Genomic DNA, 16,253 nt, shown 5'->3' on the forward strand with positions numbered 1-16,253 from the left:
ATAACATTTACTCACATAAATTTAGTGAAATAGACACAGAATGAAACTAGAAGCATAGTTATGGTCAATCTGGTGCAAATTAGCTCTGGACATAGGGGTAGGTTTATCAAACTTTCTAAGGAAAGTGAAGGTGTTGCCCAAAGCAACCAATCAGATTGTAGCTATCACTTTATAGAATGTCCTTGTTAAATGATAGTTAGAATCTGATTGGTTGATATGGACAACAGCTCCACTTTTCCTTTCTGCTATATCTATTCCAACAAAGAGGTAAGACAGGAAGTCCAACTTTTACTAACTGTAAATATTAAGTACCTATTTAATGTTTAACACTATTCTCTAATAATCACTTACCTCAATGTAAGAACTGGGTAGTTAGAGTTGATATAATGTATCCTAAATAGCTCCCTGCAGTGGGAATGTCGTCCTTGATCTAAAAAGATACTGCAATCTGCAGTGTGAACATTAGCTCTCTGTGCGGCATCATACACTGATTGACTGTCCTAGCTGGATTACCATTATTAATGCTGGGGCTGTTATCCAATAATTACAGGAATGTTTGCAAAGGGGGCCACTATTATCAGAAATACTGCTTTGACCCTCAATCAGAATATGACGCTGCAAAACAGGTGGACAACATTTTTGGTAATATCTCTATCCCTGGCAACTAAGGTCAACATTTCAACTGTACAGACCTATTAAAAGATTTTTTTTAAAAAACCTTTTGCTATGAATGATTGCTGAATAAATGAGCTTTCTTAAATAAATAACTAAAAGTTCGTGACCATCTTTATTCAGTGTGGCAGTTAGGAAATATGTAAACAATCCTTTTATCACATCCCTCTGCTATCCTGTGCTATTCTAGGATACTTGAATGCTTGGTTGACAAGGCAATATTTTTCAGACTGATCATGTTAATATTTACTCATGCTGATCAAGTGTACTTTAGTCTGTAATCACACCATGGTATTATAAGCTCAGCCAAGTGCACTTTAGCCCATATCCATAGAACTAGTGTTATAGTAATAAAAGAGAGCTACTGTTATATTCCATGAAATAATCCTTATTGAGATTACTAATATAGCTCAGATCTTTCACTCAATATAGTTCTAGAGGTTAAGGAAATGCTTTGCCAAGGACAATGTTTTTATTGAAATTAAATAAAATGCAAACCTTCCAATGAAAATCCAGTACAATTATAATATGCATCTTAAAGAGAACCTGTCACTAGGTTGGGGATTGCGGTTCAATTTATTCATGCTCAGTGCATTAAAAAAAACCAAAAAAAACCAAATGTCTCTTAGTCTGGCTTCTACCGGACTTCACAAATCATGGAAGAGAGCACAGCACATATTGGAAACAGAGTGGGGCAGTATGGATACTCTCTCGTGACACATGGGTATGAGGACACTGTTATTTCATCAATAAATACAGCACTATATTAAATAACATAGCACTCCCCAGCCATGAAGCAGGTTCTCTTTAAATTAACTGCTCACCAATGCACAGTGCAGACAGCCATTCTGTAGGCTAAGTTAATATTCATGAGAATGTAAGCCTACCAATTCACTAGAAAACAGTGACATCACCGAGCTACAAACCACTACAGGTTTAAAGGTTATATTACGTTACATGTCACCTTAGATAATGACAATTAAGCAAATGGTCTGTGCTCAGTCATGAGATATGTCTTGTACACCGAAATGCTTCATACACGCTGGCATTTTTCCTTCCTTTTATTTTATACGAATAAAACACATGCAAATGGGTGCGACACAAGAAATCATTGATTCTAGTGTCACCATACCCACTGGAGTGTTTACTTGCACTGTGTTCCATTTTTGTGCATATCACTGCAAATAAACGCATTGGGGGGAAAAGTAAGCCTACCTTTTTCCTTTTTATGAATTGAAATAAACTGATCTGCATAATGTAAGTAAAAGATCTATTAAAGGGTTCTATTACAAATTTAAAAAATGAACTAGCAGAACAGAAGGTGGGGGCAGACATAGCTGCATAGACCAACCAGCTGGCGCCTTACTGTAAAGGGGCTAACTAAAAATGAATCAGAGATGGATACTGGGTAAAAAGTGTTCACAGCTTTATTTACCAATGAAACCATAGCAGGAAAGCGGTGTGCAAGGCCGATATAAATTTACCACATTCAACAACACTGGGCGTGTTCTTAATACCAGGTAGGCACAACAACCATGCCCTCAGAAGACCAGTCCCTTGGCGTATACAACCTTTTGACTTACTGTCCACTGTGATCTGACTGTTATATCTAGAGCCTGATATTATACATGGTACCAGCTGCTTGGCAATATAAATGTCCTATATGTATATAATACAAAAAGACAGTTGTTGTCGGCACTTGTCCTTAACACTGCTTATGAGTGTGTATGTAGCAAAACAACAAGTGTCTTTTTGTTTTGTATACATTTACGGCACTTATATTGCCAATCAGCTGGTACCATGTATATTATGGGATTGACCAAACGCAGGCTTATTTCTTCTTTTATGCAATTACAAGGTATCAATAATGGCGCTCAGTCCAGTATTTGGAATAACACAGTCTATATTAAGTCTATACTCTGTGTATTCAACACCTCCTCATGTACAGGAGGCAGCCAGTCTTCAGAAACCAGATGGCTGATCCAGGTATAATCTAGAAAAAATATATAGAAAACGGCGCCTTCTGTTGTAGTAAATTAGATCTAGTAAATTAGTGACGCCCAAAATAATCCCTAACTGAAAAGCTCCAGTGATATAGGAAAGGTGAGATATTATATTGACTTAAAACACCACCTTCACCTAGTGTGTGTTTAAGCGTACCAGATATATAGGTAATGTCAGCTTATCTGTAGTATCATATCATAGGCATCCAATCAGTTCAGAACAGCATAGAATAACAGCTTGTCTGTAAATGCAGCACCTTAGTTCCACTGTTACAGTTAGATCACGGTTTCCCTCTTCCTGCATTCACTTGCTGGTAGGAACTCACACCAGTGAATTCTGAACTGATTGGATGCCTTTAAATAGGCACACGATATGGCACAGCCCATTGGCAAGTATTTGTCTACAAAAAATAGTTTAAAGCCATCCGGGAACCGTGGAAAGAGGTGAAATGCTGACTCTATGTCTAACTTTGCTATTAGGGCCAACTTGCCATACCTCTTAACCACCCTGCCAACCCTATCAAAGTGATACTGGACTGAACACTGCTTAACAGACGGCCCTTCTAGGAAGGACATGCACTGGATGAGCCTAAACTTCACAGCCACCTTCTTGGGCACCAAGCCCCAAGGTGAAATCACCAAATCTAAAATGACCTAACAATATTTTCCAAACCACATTTGTCTGTGCCTTGATGGACCTCATATTTCTGCTGGAACGCTCTTTGTCACAGGAACTCATCTTTTAAACTTGCAAGCAATAATTCGGCTTCCTTGCACATTGAATACCTGGCCAGCCATGTCTGCATCCTGCTCAAGTTCACCTTCCTTCAGTTATCCACTCTTACAAGTCTTGTCACCTGTTGTGTTATTTCAAAAAGATCCATTGTAGAGCGCAAATAATATTACTAATGATTGTACTGCAGTTAACAACACAGGAACCATTTGACACTATTCATAAAATAATGCCAACCAAGATCTGCCATTTAGCATTTTCCTCTCACAGAATTAGGATTCCTGACACACCTAGATTAACTGAACATGTAGATATATATTCCGAAGGCTTTAAGACAAAAAACAGGCAAGATGTCTTAAGTATTTCTGTGTAAAAATAACATGTGTCCCTGGGGGAAAGAACAATAATTGCAGTACATGGCACTTCTGTATATAAAACAGGCGCTAGGATATACAAAGATCACACAGTAAAAATAGAGAATTTCACTCATATTTAGTATTTAAGTCACACCAGAATACTTAACCATATCCCATCCACAGCCTTATAAAAGAAGGACACCTACGATGTTTAATGACAAATAGCCTGACATACAAACATTCCACTTGTCTAATACACTCCGTAATCAAACCGATTTGGGCAGTTTCTGCAGCAATCCTTTACAGACAGCCATTAAATAATGCACTATTTTTTCAACCTAGACTGCAAAAACACGCACTGGATTGCTAAGTAGATTAAATTATGTGAACCTTTGGATCTCAGAAACAAAGAGCAATGTGTTTCCAAGACAAAAATTCCAAATCTATTTACTGTTCTGGAGTGCATTCCATTGGCACTTAGAAAGAAATGAACTCATTAATGCCAACAAAAGGTCACTTTAGAAAAACGTAAAATACTAAAAAGCTTTACATTGATACGGACACCTAGAAGGGAAACAATTACATATATGGTGATGTCAAAAGCTAGCTCAGCCAGATGCAAACAAGGTATAACAAACCTGACATGTATAACTGCTCTCTTGCGATCAAGGATAGGATGAAAAAGGTGTTTTTAAGGCACCGGTTGATTAAATAGTGTAAAGATAAACATTTTGTGAGATAAACCAACATTGCAAGAATGCTGCCGACCAAAATATCAGTGATACCGCTGGTTACTAGGGATGAGCTGCATTCTCAGAAATTTTGGTTGGGCTCAAAAAATGACATGTCTTTACATTATGTAAGCAACAGGTGCCCACGTGTAAGAAGCAGCAATACATGGCATAGGCTTTGAATGATCTAGTGTAAATCAGGCAATGAAAGCAAATCATGAATCTTGAATGAATGATATGGGTTTATTTAATATTGTTATTAAACAACACCCAGGGCTAGATTTACTAAGCTGCGGGTTTGAAAAAGTGGGGATGTTGCCTATAGCAACCAATCAGATTCTAGCTTTCATTTATTTAATACCTTCTACAAAATGACAGCTAGAATCTGATTGGTTGCTATAGGCAACATCCCCACTTTTTCAAACCCGCAGCTTAGTAAATCTAGCCCCCAGTGTCAACTTTAACAAAATAATGCTTTTTCTGTACCAAATTTTGCATTTTTCCACAAATCTAAACTATTAACTAAACAACTGTACCCTCATAGCTTGAGAATGAGTTGTTCAATTATTAGAGCAGGTGTGGGAAATTTGACACTTTTCCCACTTACATCAATTAATAAGATGTATTTTGAACATAGAAAACAGCTGCAGCACCAACAGATTATAGGGACACTGCCATGGGCAGGAACATCATAACGCTCTGTCTCCCAGCAGTAGAAATTATGTCTTACTGATCTTATACTGCAGTGGTTCTTAGATTCACAGTCTGTCTTTTCTAAAACTATTGAAGTCAAATCAGTAAGCATATCATCCTGAAAAAAACTGCTTAACTCACACATTAAAGTACCACTCCAGTCCTTTTACCCAAGCCCCCCACCCCCACCTAGTAGAACCAAGCAGTGACTTCTAGAGAAGGAAGATCAGCAGGAGTTCCGGGCACAGGAACCTATGAATTTACTAACTGGAAGTAGGGGGGGGGGACTTAAGCTACACAACTGAAGACTGGAATTGTTCTTTAATACCCTTGTGGTGTTCTGAAATATACAATATAATACCTCTGTGTATTGACAGCTTGACATCTTACCTCGTAAAACATGTACAGTGAGAGAAGTGTAAGCCCAATGTTATAAACCACTAGAATCCCTCTGCATGAAACTGGTGGCCTGTTTTGCATGTACTTTGGTCCTATCCATACAAGAAATAAATACAGGACAGTGCAAATAACTGTGGGGATGTAATTCTCCAGGAGGAGCCATCCTTTCACTCGTGGGTCTGAAACAAAATGAAAAGACCAAATTAGAAAAAGTAGAATAATACAAGTCTTTAAAGCATTCTTTTTTCATTTCTGGTGTGTTCCTATCTCTACTGAGACCAGAGTTGTTAAACATATTTTTATAAGGTGACAAAACTGGGACAACACAATACATACATTTATGGGAAAGTATTAGGTAAGTCTACACAGGTATCAGGTAAGTCTACACATTAGCAGCAAGGTAGTTAAGCTGTTGAGAAAACAATATCACCCAGATGTGGAATAACTTGCTAATCAGTGTGAATGCACTGCACTCGTCCTGTGGATGTATATATCGCCCTGTGGATGTATATCGTCCTGTGGATGTACATCGTCCTATGGATGTATATCGCCCTGTGGATGTATATCACCATGTGGATGTATATAGCCCTGTGGATGTATATAGCCCTGTGGATGTATATAGCCCTGTGGATGTATATAGCCCTGTGGATGTATATAGCCCTGTGGATGTTTATCACCATGTGGATGTTTATCACCCTGTGGATGAATATAGCCCTGTGGATGAATATAGCCCTGTGGATAAATATAGCCATGTGGATGAATAACTAGTAAGAGTGACAGAAAATGACTTCGGGTCAGAAGCAACACAGCAAATCCTTCCAGAGTCATATGAATCCTTTAGGTAGCATATTGATTTCCATTTATTTAGGCTTTATTTGTGGAAACATCCACGCTATGAACACTGAAGATATGGGGGGAAATTCAATTCCCACGTTGTCCTTTAATCGCACTATTATCGTTACTACGAGCAAACATCTGCGTTAAAATTACTGTAGAAACGGCAATTGAGCGTGGCCCGAGTTATACTTTAGAACAACACAGGGAACTGAATTCCCCCCTTAGACTTTAGAGTCTAAACCACTTCCCATATGAGTAGATAAGTTACACGGTTTTACCACTTCAGGACCGAAGGTAGCTTACAGCTCTATGAACCTACCAAGTTTCAGAGTTCTGCACTGCATCACTTTTACTTGGAATTGCTTTTTAATGCCTTAATCTACTCATGTTTCTTCAGGCAACATATAGAAAAAGGAAGTGTTTTATTTTATGTCTATTAGCTAGGGGAAAACAGACAATCATACAAAAAAATACTGTTCCATAATGTTCCCCTTTGCTACTTTTACATAATCACAGCAATCCAAGAAAATTGCTCTAAAAGGCATTGGTCTACTTTATAATACCAAATATATATACTTGTAATCAATAAGGCTAATTTACAACAAGAACCTGTGGTGTTTAATTTGCACAATGGCACCTATTTGTACACCAAGTGCATTTCAAGGTGTATGCCTGCTTATAGGAACTACTCCTGCAATATCAATCTGTGCCTAGCTTTGTGGATACACTTACACATTTACATAGTGGAAAGGTTAAACATCACATTACAGCCCAACCTAATAATTGTTTCCTCCTAAAATAATGCTATGCTTACTTATAAAGTGTGCAGAGGAGCACAGTTTCCCAATCTCATTCACAATGTCAGTATGTGGTACAGAACTGCCAGATATGTTTTTAAACACCATTTGGTGTGAAGGGGTTAAAATGTTTCTGGTGTAGTGAAATTTTCAATGAAAGTGCCTAAAAACTGCCATTTTCCCATAAATACACAAGCCACAAAACCATCTCATCTCTTATTTTATAGGATTAATGGTTAGTTGTTAGAAAACAGTAAAAACAAATGATAAAAATTATGTTCCAATGCTACTTCTTGATGCCAAATTAAAATGGCATATATAAAGAGGCAATGAATAAAGTTTAATGTACTTTTGTGCAGAGAATACACCTGGTGGTAAGTGAATATAGCATTATAAATAAGAATCAAGTGGGAACACTGTCAAATAATTTCTATTACACTTTCCCAGTAACAGAGTCAGTCTGGAATCCCAAGTGAGAGGTTACGATTTTTGACACCATTCAATATTGATATTAATATACATTTATTTGTCTTTTAAAAAAAAAAACCTTTTGGAAATTTTAAAAAAACTGCTCGTGTTAAAGAGCTGCTCCTAAATAAACTGGATACTGCATAAAGTGGGAATGACTGCCAAAAATACAGAATCCTCTCATATATAACTCTATGGGGGGTATTCAATTGACAGCGGGATCGCCGAAAATCCCGCGCTTGAAAAATATTACCGTTAATACGGTAATTTACTCGCTGGATTTTAGCTCGCTGCTCCAGCAAGATATTAACGTATTAACGGTAATGTTTTTCGAGCGCGGGCTTTGTGGCGATCCCGCTGTCAATTGAATACCCCCCTATGATTAATAACACATTTATAAATTAAATCATTATCTAATTAATGAATCAGCCAGCTGTAAGAAATACATTGTTGTATCTTTAAACGGATGTTAGTTCAGTTTTTAGCAATTTATGTATGTAGATTTTTATGTGGGTTTCTGGTAGTTAAAAAGTACAACAAACATACGAATGTGTGTAGTATATTTATCTACAATGCATATTTGAATAACTAATATTTACATACATTCGCATTGTGTTACAAGAGTTTACATTGTAATGTTCAAAATACACCATAGTTGTAAGAGGTATGGTTGCTGGTTTGATTTGGTTCAATCTTAAGGGGAATGGAGGAGGAAATACTCTACTTACAACAATATAACGTGTGTGTGTGTTCAATTAAGCATGGTAGCATAAGTTATTTACAGATAACATTAATTTATTAACAAAAATATATGGCCTCTGAAGACATAACTTGTACTTGCAGTGCTTGGAGCTATTGGAGTCCTGGTTTTACTCGTTTTGTTCTGTACGGTTGTACCTTGTATGATCTACTGTATGTATGTATTTTGTACGGCGCCATATAAAGGATAATAATAATAATAATAATAATAATACCTTCCAACTTTTAGATATCCTTAATCGAGAAATCTAGAAGGAGGACATGGTTTTGCTAAATGAGGTTTGGCCCAGTCATGTTGGGTGCATACCATGTCCACCAGCTCCCTTCTCAAAATCCACGCCTTAAATGCCACATGTACCAGTCACTAGCTTAGGGGTCCCACATGGCTCTGTTCTTGGCTTTTTACTTTTTCATTCTACACCTCTTCTCTTGGGGAACTTATTCGCTCATTCGGCCTCCAATACCACCTCTACGCTGATGACACCCAAATTTATATCTCTTCCCCGGACCTCACTCCTTCTGTACTATCTTGTGTAACCAACTGTCTTTCTGCTATCTCCACATGGATGTCCCAACGGTACCTAAAGCTCAACATGTCCAAAATAGAGCTTATTATGTTCCCTTCTGCCAGTCACCACCTGCCCTCAAATCTCCCTCACTGTCAATAACACCACAATTCCGCAGCCTCCCAAGCCCGCTGCCTTGGTGTCACACTTGACTCCACCCTGGGCTTTATTCCTCACATCCAAACTCTCTCCCAGTTCTGTAGACTCCACCTTAAAAACATTGCAAGAATACGCCCTTTTCTTACGCAACATGCTACCAAAACTCTTATCCATTCTCTCATCATCTCCCGTCTTGACTATTGCAACCTCCTGCTATCTAGCATTCCTGACACCCATATATCCACACTTCAATCGTTTATAAATGCTGCTGCAAGACTGATCTTCCTCTCTCACCGCTTCACCTCTGCTGCACCACTTTCCAATTCCCTACACTGGCTCCCTGTGTCCTCCAGAATCAAATTCAAATTACTCACCCTTACGTACAAAGCCCTCAACAACACCCCTGCATACATTTCAAATCTTATATCAAAATACTCTCCCACCCGCCCTTTTAGATCTACCTCTGACCTGTCCCTTGTCTGGTCTCTGGCAACCACCTCTCACTCCCGCCTACAAGACTTCTCCCATGCTGTTCCCCACTTATGGAACTCCTTGAAAACCCATCTCTTTGTGACATTTAGGGCCTGATTCATCAAAGCATGCATTCTGATCTTAACCAAGGGGAAACTCCCCTTGGTTTCCCTATGCTACCCCCACCTATACTATTTACACTGGTACACCCTCACAATTGTCTCTCTCTGAGCCACACTTGTTTCTCTTGTCTCAGCTGTGCTGTTTTCCCACTAGATTGTAAGCTCTCTTATGAGCAGGGCCAGCCCTCTGTTTTCACATCTGCACTTATTTTGTCTACCTTTTATGTTCTTAACTTATGTATGCCCTGTTTTCCCACTCATGTGCCATACAAATCAGCAACAATAATAATAATGTCTTATCAAAGTTGAAGACATCTCCAGGATTTTTTTTTAATTCAAGTTCCAGAACAAAGAAACCTTAGGCTATAATACATTCATCAGGATTATATACATATATACATGTGCATTAGCAATAGTTCCTCCTATGGAATGTGAAAAGAATGTTTACTACACTCTTACAGGTAAAAAAAATCTTCAGGCTGATATGGCCATTGTCAACCTATAGCAAAGTCATTAGGGGCCTTTATAAAGATGTATATTTTTTGTATAGACCTAAAGTATTCTGGCATCATAGGAAACCGAGGGGGGTTTCCTAGTGCCTGGAAACCCCCCTCCAAGCCTCCATGTATATTATAGCGATAGGAAGAGTTGGAGAGCAGCCAAGCACTGTCTAATATTATAGCCATGCCCCCATGCATGCTGGTCACGCCCACTGGTGGCGTGGTGTGAAGAACCCCCTCTACAAATCCTGCGTTTGCCCCTGTCCCCTTTACCGAGACCTATCGCCGTCTTCTGAATTTTGCGGTTGCCACAGTCATTTCTATTTCATATTCCTAGTCTTAGGATGTCCCATACTCCAGCGGAAAAAAAAATACATTATAAAAAAAAGCATGTTAGCTGCAAAATCTCATATACACAATCACATTTCTGTTTCATTTGTATTATATTTATATTAAGTGCATGATGATGCCTCTAAACTATAGCTCTATGATTCCCAATCAGTCACTAGTCTCATACTTCTGGTCTCCTGCAACAATAAGCAATGCCTGATGCTGCAAACCATACCACTAATGATACTCAGTCACCTGTTGAATCTGTAATGTTTGCCTACTTCTGGCATAATCAAGACAGGAGAAAGATACCTTTAATTTCAAAGAAAGAAATGATAAATTGCCAAAGAAAAAATATAGAAATCTAGCATTTATATGTCAAAAAATCTTACCTCTAGGTCCAAGCAAGTTATCCAAATATCCATTTACTGCTTTGTCCATTTCCTCCATCTTTGCAACCTAAAAATACAAAAAAGATTACAAATAGGTGCAAATAGGTTTACAAACTAGCTATAAAAAATAACCAGCAGACACCATGCTAAGAGATAATAGTTCTGAAGTGTTTTGGTGAAAGTGATATGTTATTTCTTGACTTGATTGCAAAAAAAAATGTAGCACCCGTTTCTATATATAATTCTGATTATTTCACAACCAAGAATTCTTTGTCTCTGCAATCAATGACTGTGCTTTTCTATGTTTTAATAACTGATCATAGCCTATTAGATGATTAATGTTCACATTTGCAACCTCACTGATACTTTTGGTGAACTGAAATGTTGCTGCATTTAGTAATTCTTCCTGTTTTAAAGATTTATACTATATGGATGGTAGGTTTTTGTTTAGTTCTCTTCTGACAAGAAACATAATTTATATTTACATAGCTTTGCATTTAAGTGTGAATATCTGCGTTACTAGTTCTTCCTACGTCCACAGCAAGTAAGTGCTAGCTCACTACCTGCCAAATTGCAATACTGCCCACACTTTGATTACATATAATAGTGTGTCTGCCTCTGAGAAGGGACAATGTGTTCTTCCTTCTGCACAAAATAACACTAGAAGCCAATCTAGCCCAAGACACAAAACTAATGCACTTTCAATAGCTACATGATGGGTGCAAAACAAATTGAACTGATACCAAGGATCTCAACACAATGCAGCATTTACTTTATAACATGCAGTGACCTTTCCAATTAAAAATATGATATTGTTACATACAAAGAAGTAGCAACAATGTTTAAACAATGTACTGTTGATAACAAATGCAACAAACACTAGGATGCCAGCAGAGTTAGAGATCACTGACAGATAATAAATAATACATTCATACATGCACACATACAAGACTTTGAGAAACAAATTCACATTACAAAAATCTTCTGGTACAAAATCAAATTGACATTAATACATTCACTGTTCACACAAGTATGATTAATTCAATAGCCAGGAAGACACTTTTGGGATACCCATCATTGATAGATAGGTATGGAGAGATAGAGACACAAACAACGCAAATGTGGGTGAAAATGGATTTTTTTAAATTGGGTTTAAAAGGGGGACAGATGTTAGGAAAGATGCACAAAGAATATTCCAGAAGAAAGAATATCAAGGAGAGAAAGGAATAAAGAGGAGGGGACATATACAGTCAAAGAAAGCCTGGGGCACTTATGTTCTGTATGCAAAAAAAAAAGTTTGAGGGAAGGGGTTGTGAATGAGACTGGAAAGAAGACGCAACAAAAAGTAAGGCAGGGCACCTGTTAATGGTGTATTTACGGAACAAATAAGGATGCGCAAAAGAAAGAGGAACAAGTGGTACTGACATATGAAGAAACTGATCATACACAATGGGTGAGCAACTTGAAATAACCGACAAATGACATGTGGCAAATATATGCAACACTTAATTATCATTGGCTGGAAAGAAAACACTTAAGTGTCGAAAGGGACAGAAGTGTTGGAAGGGAGGACCCCTAAAAGGCAGAGGAAATGACAATGCTACTGGCCATATATAGCGATGAGCCCATGCTCCTGACATCACTCAGCCACAACACGTGAGTGTGGATAGACACATGTAGAGTGAGGACCTCGATGGCTCTGATCAGCCCCCCATACACTGATCAGCCCCCCATACACCCCATACACCCACACCCTGACATAAACACTTCACTCCCGGTATATACTCAGGTGTCCGACCCGAAATGTTACCCAACACAGCAACACTGTGCGATCCTGTCTTTACCCCACACGAACAGATCATTGATGTATATTTACAGACTTCAGGCGACTTTACTTTGTACTGCGCCCTCCTGTCACAAGACAGCACTAGGGTCTGAGTGACACCACAGTGTTCCTCTCTACCAATGTCATGTCCCCAGCATCACCCCCAGGCGTCGCCCATCCTCCTCCCGCGCCCTAGCAGTATGTCTATGTACAGCCCGGGTACCGTTAGGTCTGGTGGTAGCTGACTTTCCTGTACGAGTCCGGGGCTGGAGGAGGCTCTGGTGTGCGGCTCCTTCCTCTCCTCCTCTCGGGCCCGCTTTGGCAGAGTGTTTCCTGTAGCCCCGCCCCGGGGCGGAGCCCGGCCGCTCCCAGCCACACACAGCCGGAGACAAGAGACGCGTGAGGAGGCTCGGCTGATGGGAAGGAGGAGGGGGGGATGTGAGAGAGGGAGAAAGGATACAGGGATGATGGGGGACCAGAGGGAACAAGACACGGCAGGGGGAGTAGATCGCTGAGACTATACCAGGAGGGCGGGAGGAGTACAAGAAACTGAACAGCTGATGGGAGGCAAGAAAAGCTAAGAAGTGAGGTCAGAGGAAGGACTGAGCTGTAGGATAGGGGTTATTAAGTTATTAGGAGAGTATAATAAAATACTGTGCGTCATTCATGGAAATACGAATATATAACACATTACTATTTTGTGTATTGGGACTACGATGTGTCCCAGTTTTATCAGGATAATGCGCTCTTTATTGTAGTTTTTTCAAATGCAGACTTTTGATCCACCCGATTTAGCAGAATGAGTAGGAAAAAGTTGATATAACTGTTCAACATTGGCATCCAAAAGGATGTATGGTTTAATTTTATGTCCTGAGCAAAACTTCAGGTGACTTGTGTGTCCTGAAGGTTTCATTTCAAATTTATGGGGACTGTACCTTATGGACCTCATTTAGAGTCGGACGCAAAGTCCGTTTTATGCGCATGCAACAAAAAAACACGACCACGCATGTGCAGAAAGCTGCAACCCGCCTGCATCTTGGATGCAATTAACACTTGCGACAGATTGCGACTCACTACAAGAGAATGGGAGGAACGCGGAATTGTGAAGGCGTGACCATGTAAATACATCCTAGTCGCGGTGAGGCACAGACGCAACACACGTCAAAACAGGGCTAAAGCTGTGCGGAAGGAATTAGGTGGCGCAAGCGTTAGCTAGCTGCAGGAACTGCTCGCAGCTCGATAGGGTATTACGAGTGGGATGCAACTGGGGTTTGCTTGCAACTCGTAATACCCTACCAAGCTGCGGCACACTCCCACTTCTACACCCCTTACACGGACTTTGCGTCTGACTCTAAATGAGGTCCTATGTGTCTGCCATGCCCATGTAAGGTATCTGTAGCATTGTCAAGATGAGACACAACCAACAAGAAGGATTCTAGTTTTACATCTTATTCCTTTTTTTGTCTTAGGTAACAGTTTCTGGTAAGAATATTTTATTAATTTAGTAGGACTGGGTGCAATACAAGTAGCCAACAATGAAACCTTTTGCAAAAGCAGTACAACCTTGTGCAAATTTGTTATTTTTATTTTTTTAAACAAATATATTTTTCCTCGGAAATACATACTATGATTTAATATTTTAGAATTGACCCACTATAATGGGATTATAAAACCAATTTGTACAGTTAATATTGCTGATGATACGTTTGATGAACTGCAATAATACAGAACAGATAATAGGCTCTATAACAAATGCACCCAACATTCCAATTGGTGGATGGCACAAGCCATTCACCAGAGTGTCAGTTTACATTGTGTTACCACCAGATAACTGAAGTCTATTGTGTTCTGCCAGCAGATATTTGGAGGAGAGGGATCTGTGTTGCAAAGCTACCAGAGCTCTTGGGTCTGCATTGTTAAATTCATCAGATAATCAGGGATCTATGGGCAGCACAGTGGCCTAGTGGTTAGCACTTCTGCCTCACAGCACTGGGGTCATGAGTTCAATTCCCGACCATGGCCTTATCTGTGTGGAGTTTGTATGTTCTCCCTGTGTTTGCGTGGGTTTCCTCCAGGTGCTCCAGTTTCCTCCCACAAGCCAAAAAAACATACTGGTAGGTTAATTGGCTGTTATCAAAAAATTGACCCTAGTCTCTCCCTCTCTGTCTGCCTGTCTGTGAGTGTGTGTCTATATTAGGGAATTTAGCCTGTAAGCCCTTAATGGGGCAAGGACTGATGTGAATGAGTTCTCTGTACAGCGCTGCAGAATTAGTGGTGCTATATAAATAAATAATGATGATGATCTGCATTACTATTCATTCCACCATATATCTCAGGTCTGCACAGTAAAGTCAGCAGTGATTTTAGGGGTCTGCATTGAATGGTAGCTTCCTGAACAGAGTTAGCATTTTATAGTAGTCACTAGTATGCACTCTGTTTTGTGTAATAGCCACTAGAATGTTCTTCTGTATACTGTACACTAGGATAGTTTTCTGTATTGTTGACTGTTACTGGAGTGGTCTCTTTTGTAACACTCGTTAGAATGCTTTATTTTAAAGTGATCACTCCAATTAACTATTTATTGTATATAGGTCACTAGAATGCTCTTTGTATCATATGGAGGTCACCAGAATGCACGTTGTATTGAATGTCAGTCACCAAAATGCTGTGTTTTGTCATTGGTCAAGTAATATACGTTCTGTACTGAATGCTGGATAGATTGGGTTACATGGTATTTGATTATCTTTGAAATAACAATCTTTCATATATTTGATGCACTGTATAAAGCCATGTCCACCCCCAGACAAACCACACCCACATGGTTTGACCATGATCACTTTTTTTTTTTCAATTGGTGCAAGTCCCTACAAAAATCTGGGCTGTTTGCTCCCAAGGCTAAAAGAGGACATCCCTTCTCCCCGATACAAATTACTTATGAACCACTGTAGTTGTTTGTTTCTCAAAATATTTTTTACTGAATTTTCTGTGGCATTCGGAATGAATGAGAAAAAAAGTGCCTATACAAAATTAGTATAGGGTTTGACAGTCATGCACAAGCAGTTCTTTTTCTTGTGCACATGGATATCTTTTCACCCATCAACATTCAATTGGAGAGCAGGGGCTTAACTATGGACAATGCAGACCATATGGTTGATATGGGGTCCGACAGTGAGGTGGGACCTGGCTATGTGTAGCCAGAGCAGTAAGTATTACTCTATTCTTCTTATCATGCACAGCTTCTAATACCCGAGCAGTGGAGCCCAGTTTGGGGTTTAGGTTCCACTGCAGAATAGGAGCCTCTGGAGTTTGGGGTCATCATCAAAATTTTTCTCCCTGATGGAGGGATTGGGATGCTCACATAGAGGTTATGGGTCTCTATGCATGAATGGACTGACAGTGATAGTGAAGGATTTGGTATATACAGATATATGCTGAACACCCTATTTAAAGAAAGAGGTACAGAAAATCACCTGTGTCAGGTATGGTGGGATAAAATATAA

General features: G+C 39.3%; 1 protein-coding gene across 1 annotated transcript in view; it reads right to left on the minus strand.

Annotated features, from left to right (window-relative positions):
• ELOVL5 (ELOVL fatty acid elongase 5) overlaps positions 1–13,058 on the minus strand; it is a 38,471-nt gene extending 25,413 nt beyond the window's left edge. Inside the window, exons 1-3 of the mRNA XM_075202504.1 lie at positions 12,977–13,058; positions 10,929–10,995; positions 5,579–5,766 (exon numbers count right to left, since the gene is read on the minus strand). Of these exons, the coding sequence (XP_075058605.1) occupies positions 5,579–5,766; positions 10,929–10,986 (246 nt within the window). The 5' untranslated portion in view covers positions 10,987–10,995; positions 12,977–13,058. The remainder of the gene's footprint in view (positions 1–5,578; positions 5,767–10,928; positions 10,996–12,976) is intronic.
• Positions 13,059–16,253: the final 3,195 nt, after the last annotated feature.

The sequence above is a fragment of the Mixophyes fleayi genome, chromosome 3 (assembly GCF_038048845.1).
Source record: "Mixophyes fleayi isolate aMixFle1 chromosome 3, aMixFle1.hap1, whole genome shotgun sequence".
Lineage (NCBI taxonomy): Eukaryota > Metazoa > Chordata > Amphibia > Anura > Limnodynastidae > Mixophyes > Mixophyes fleayi.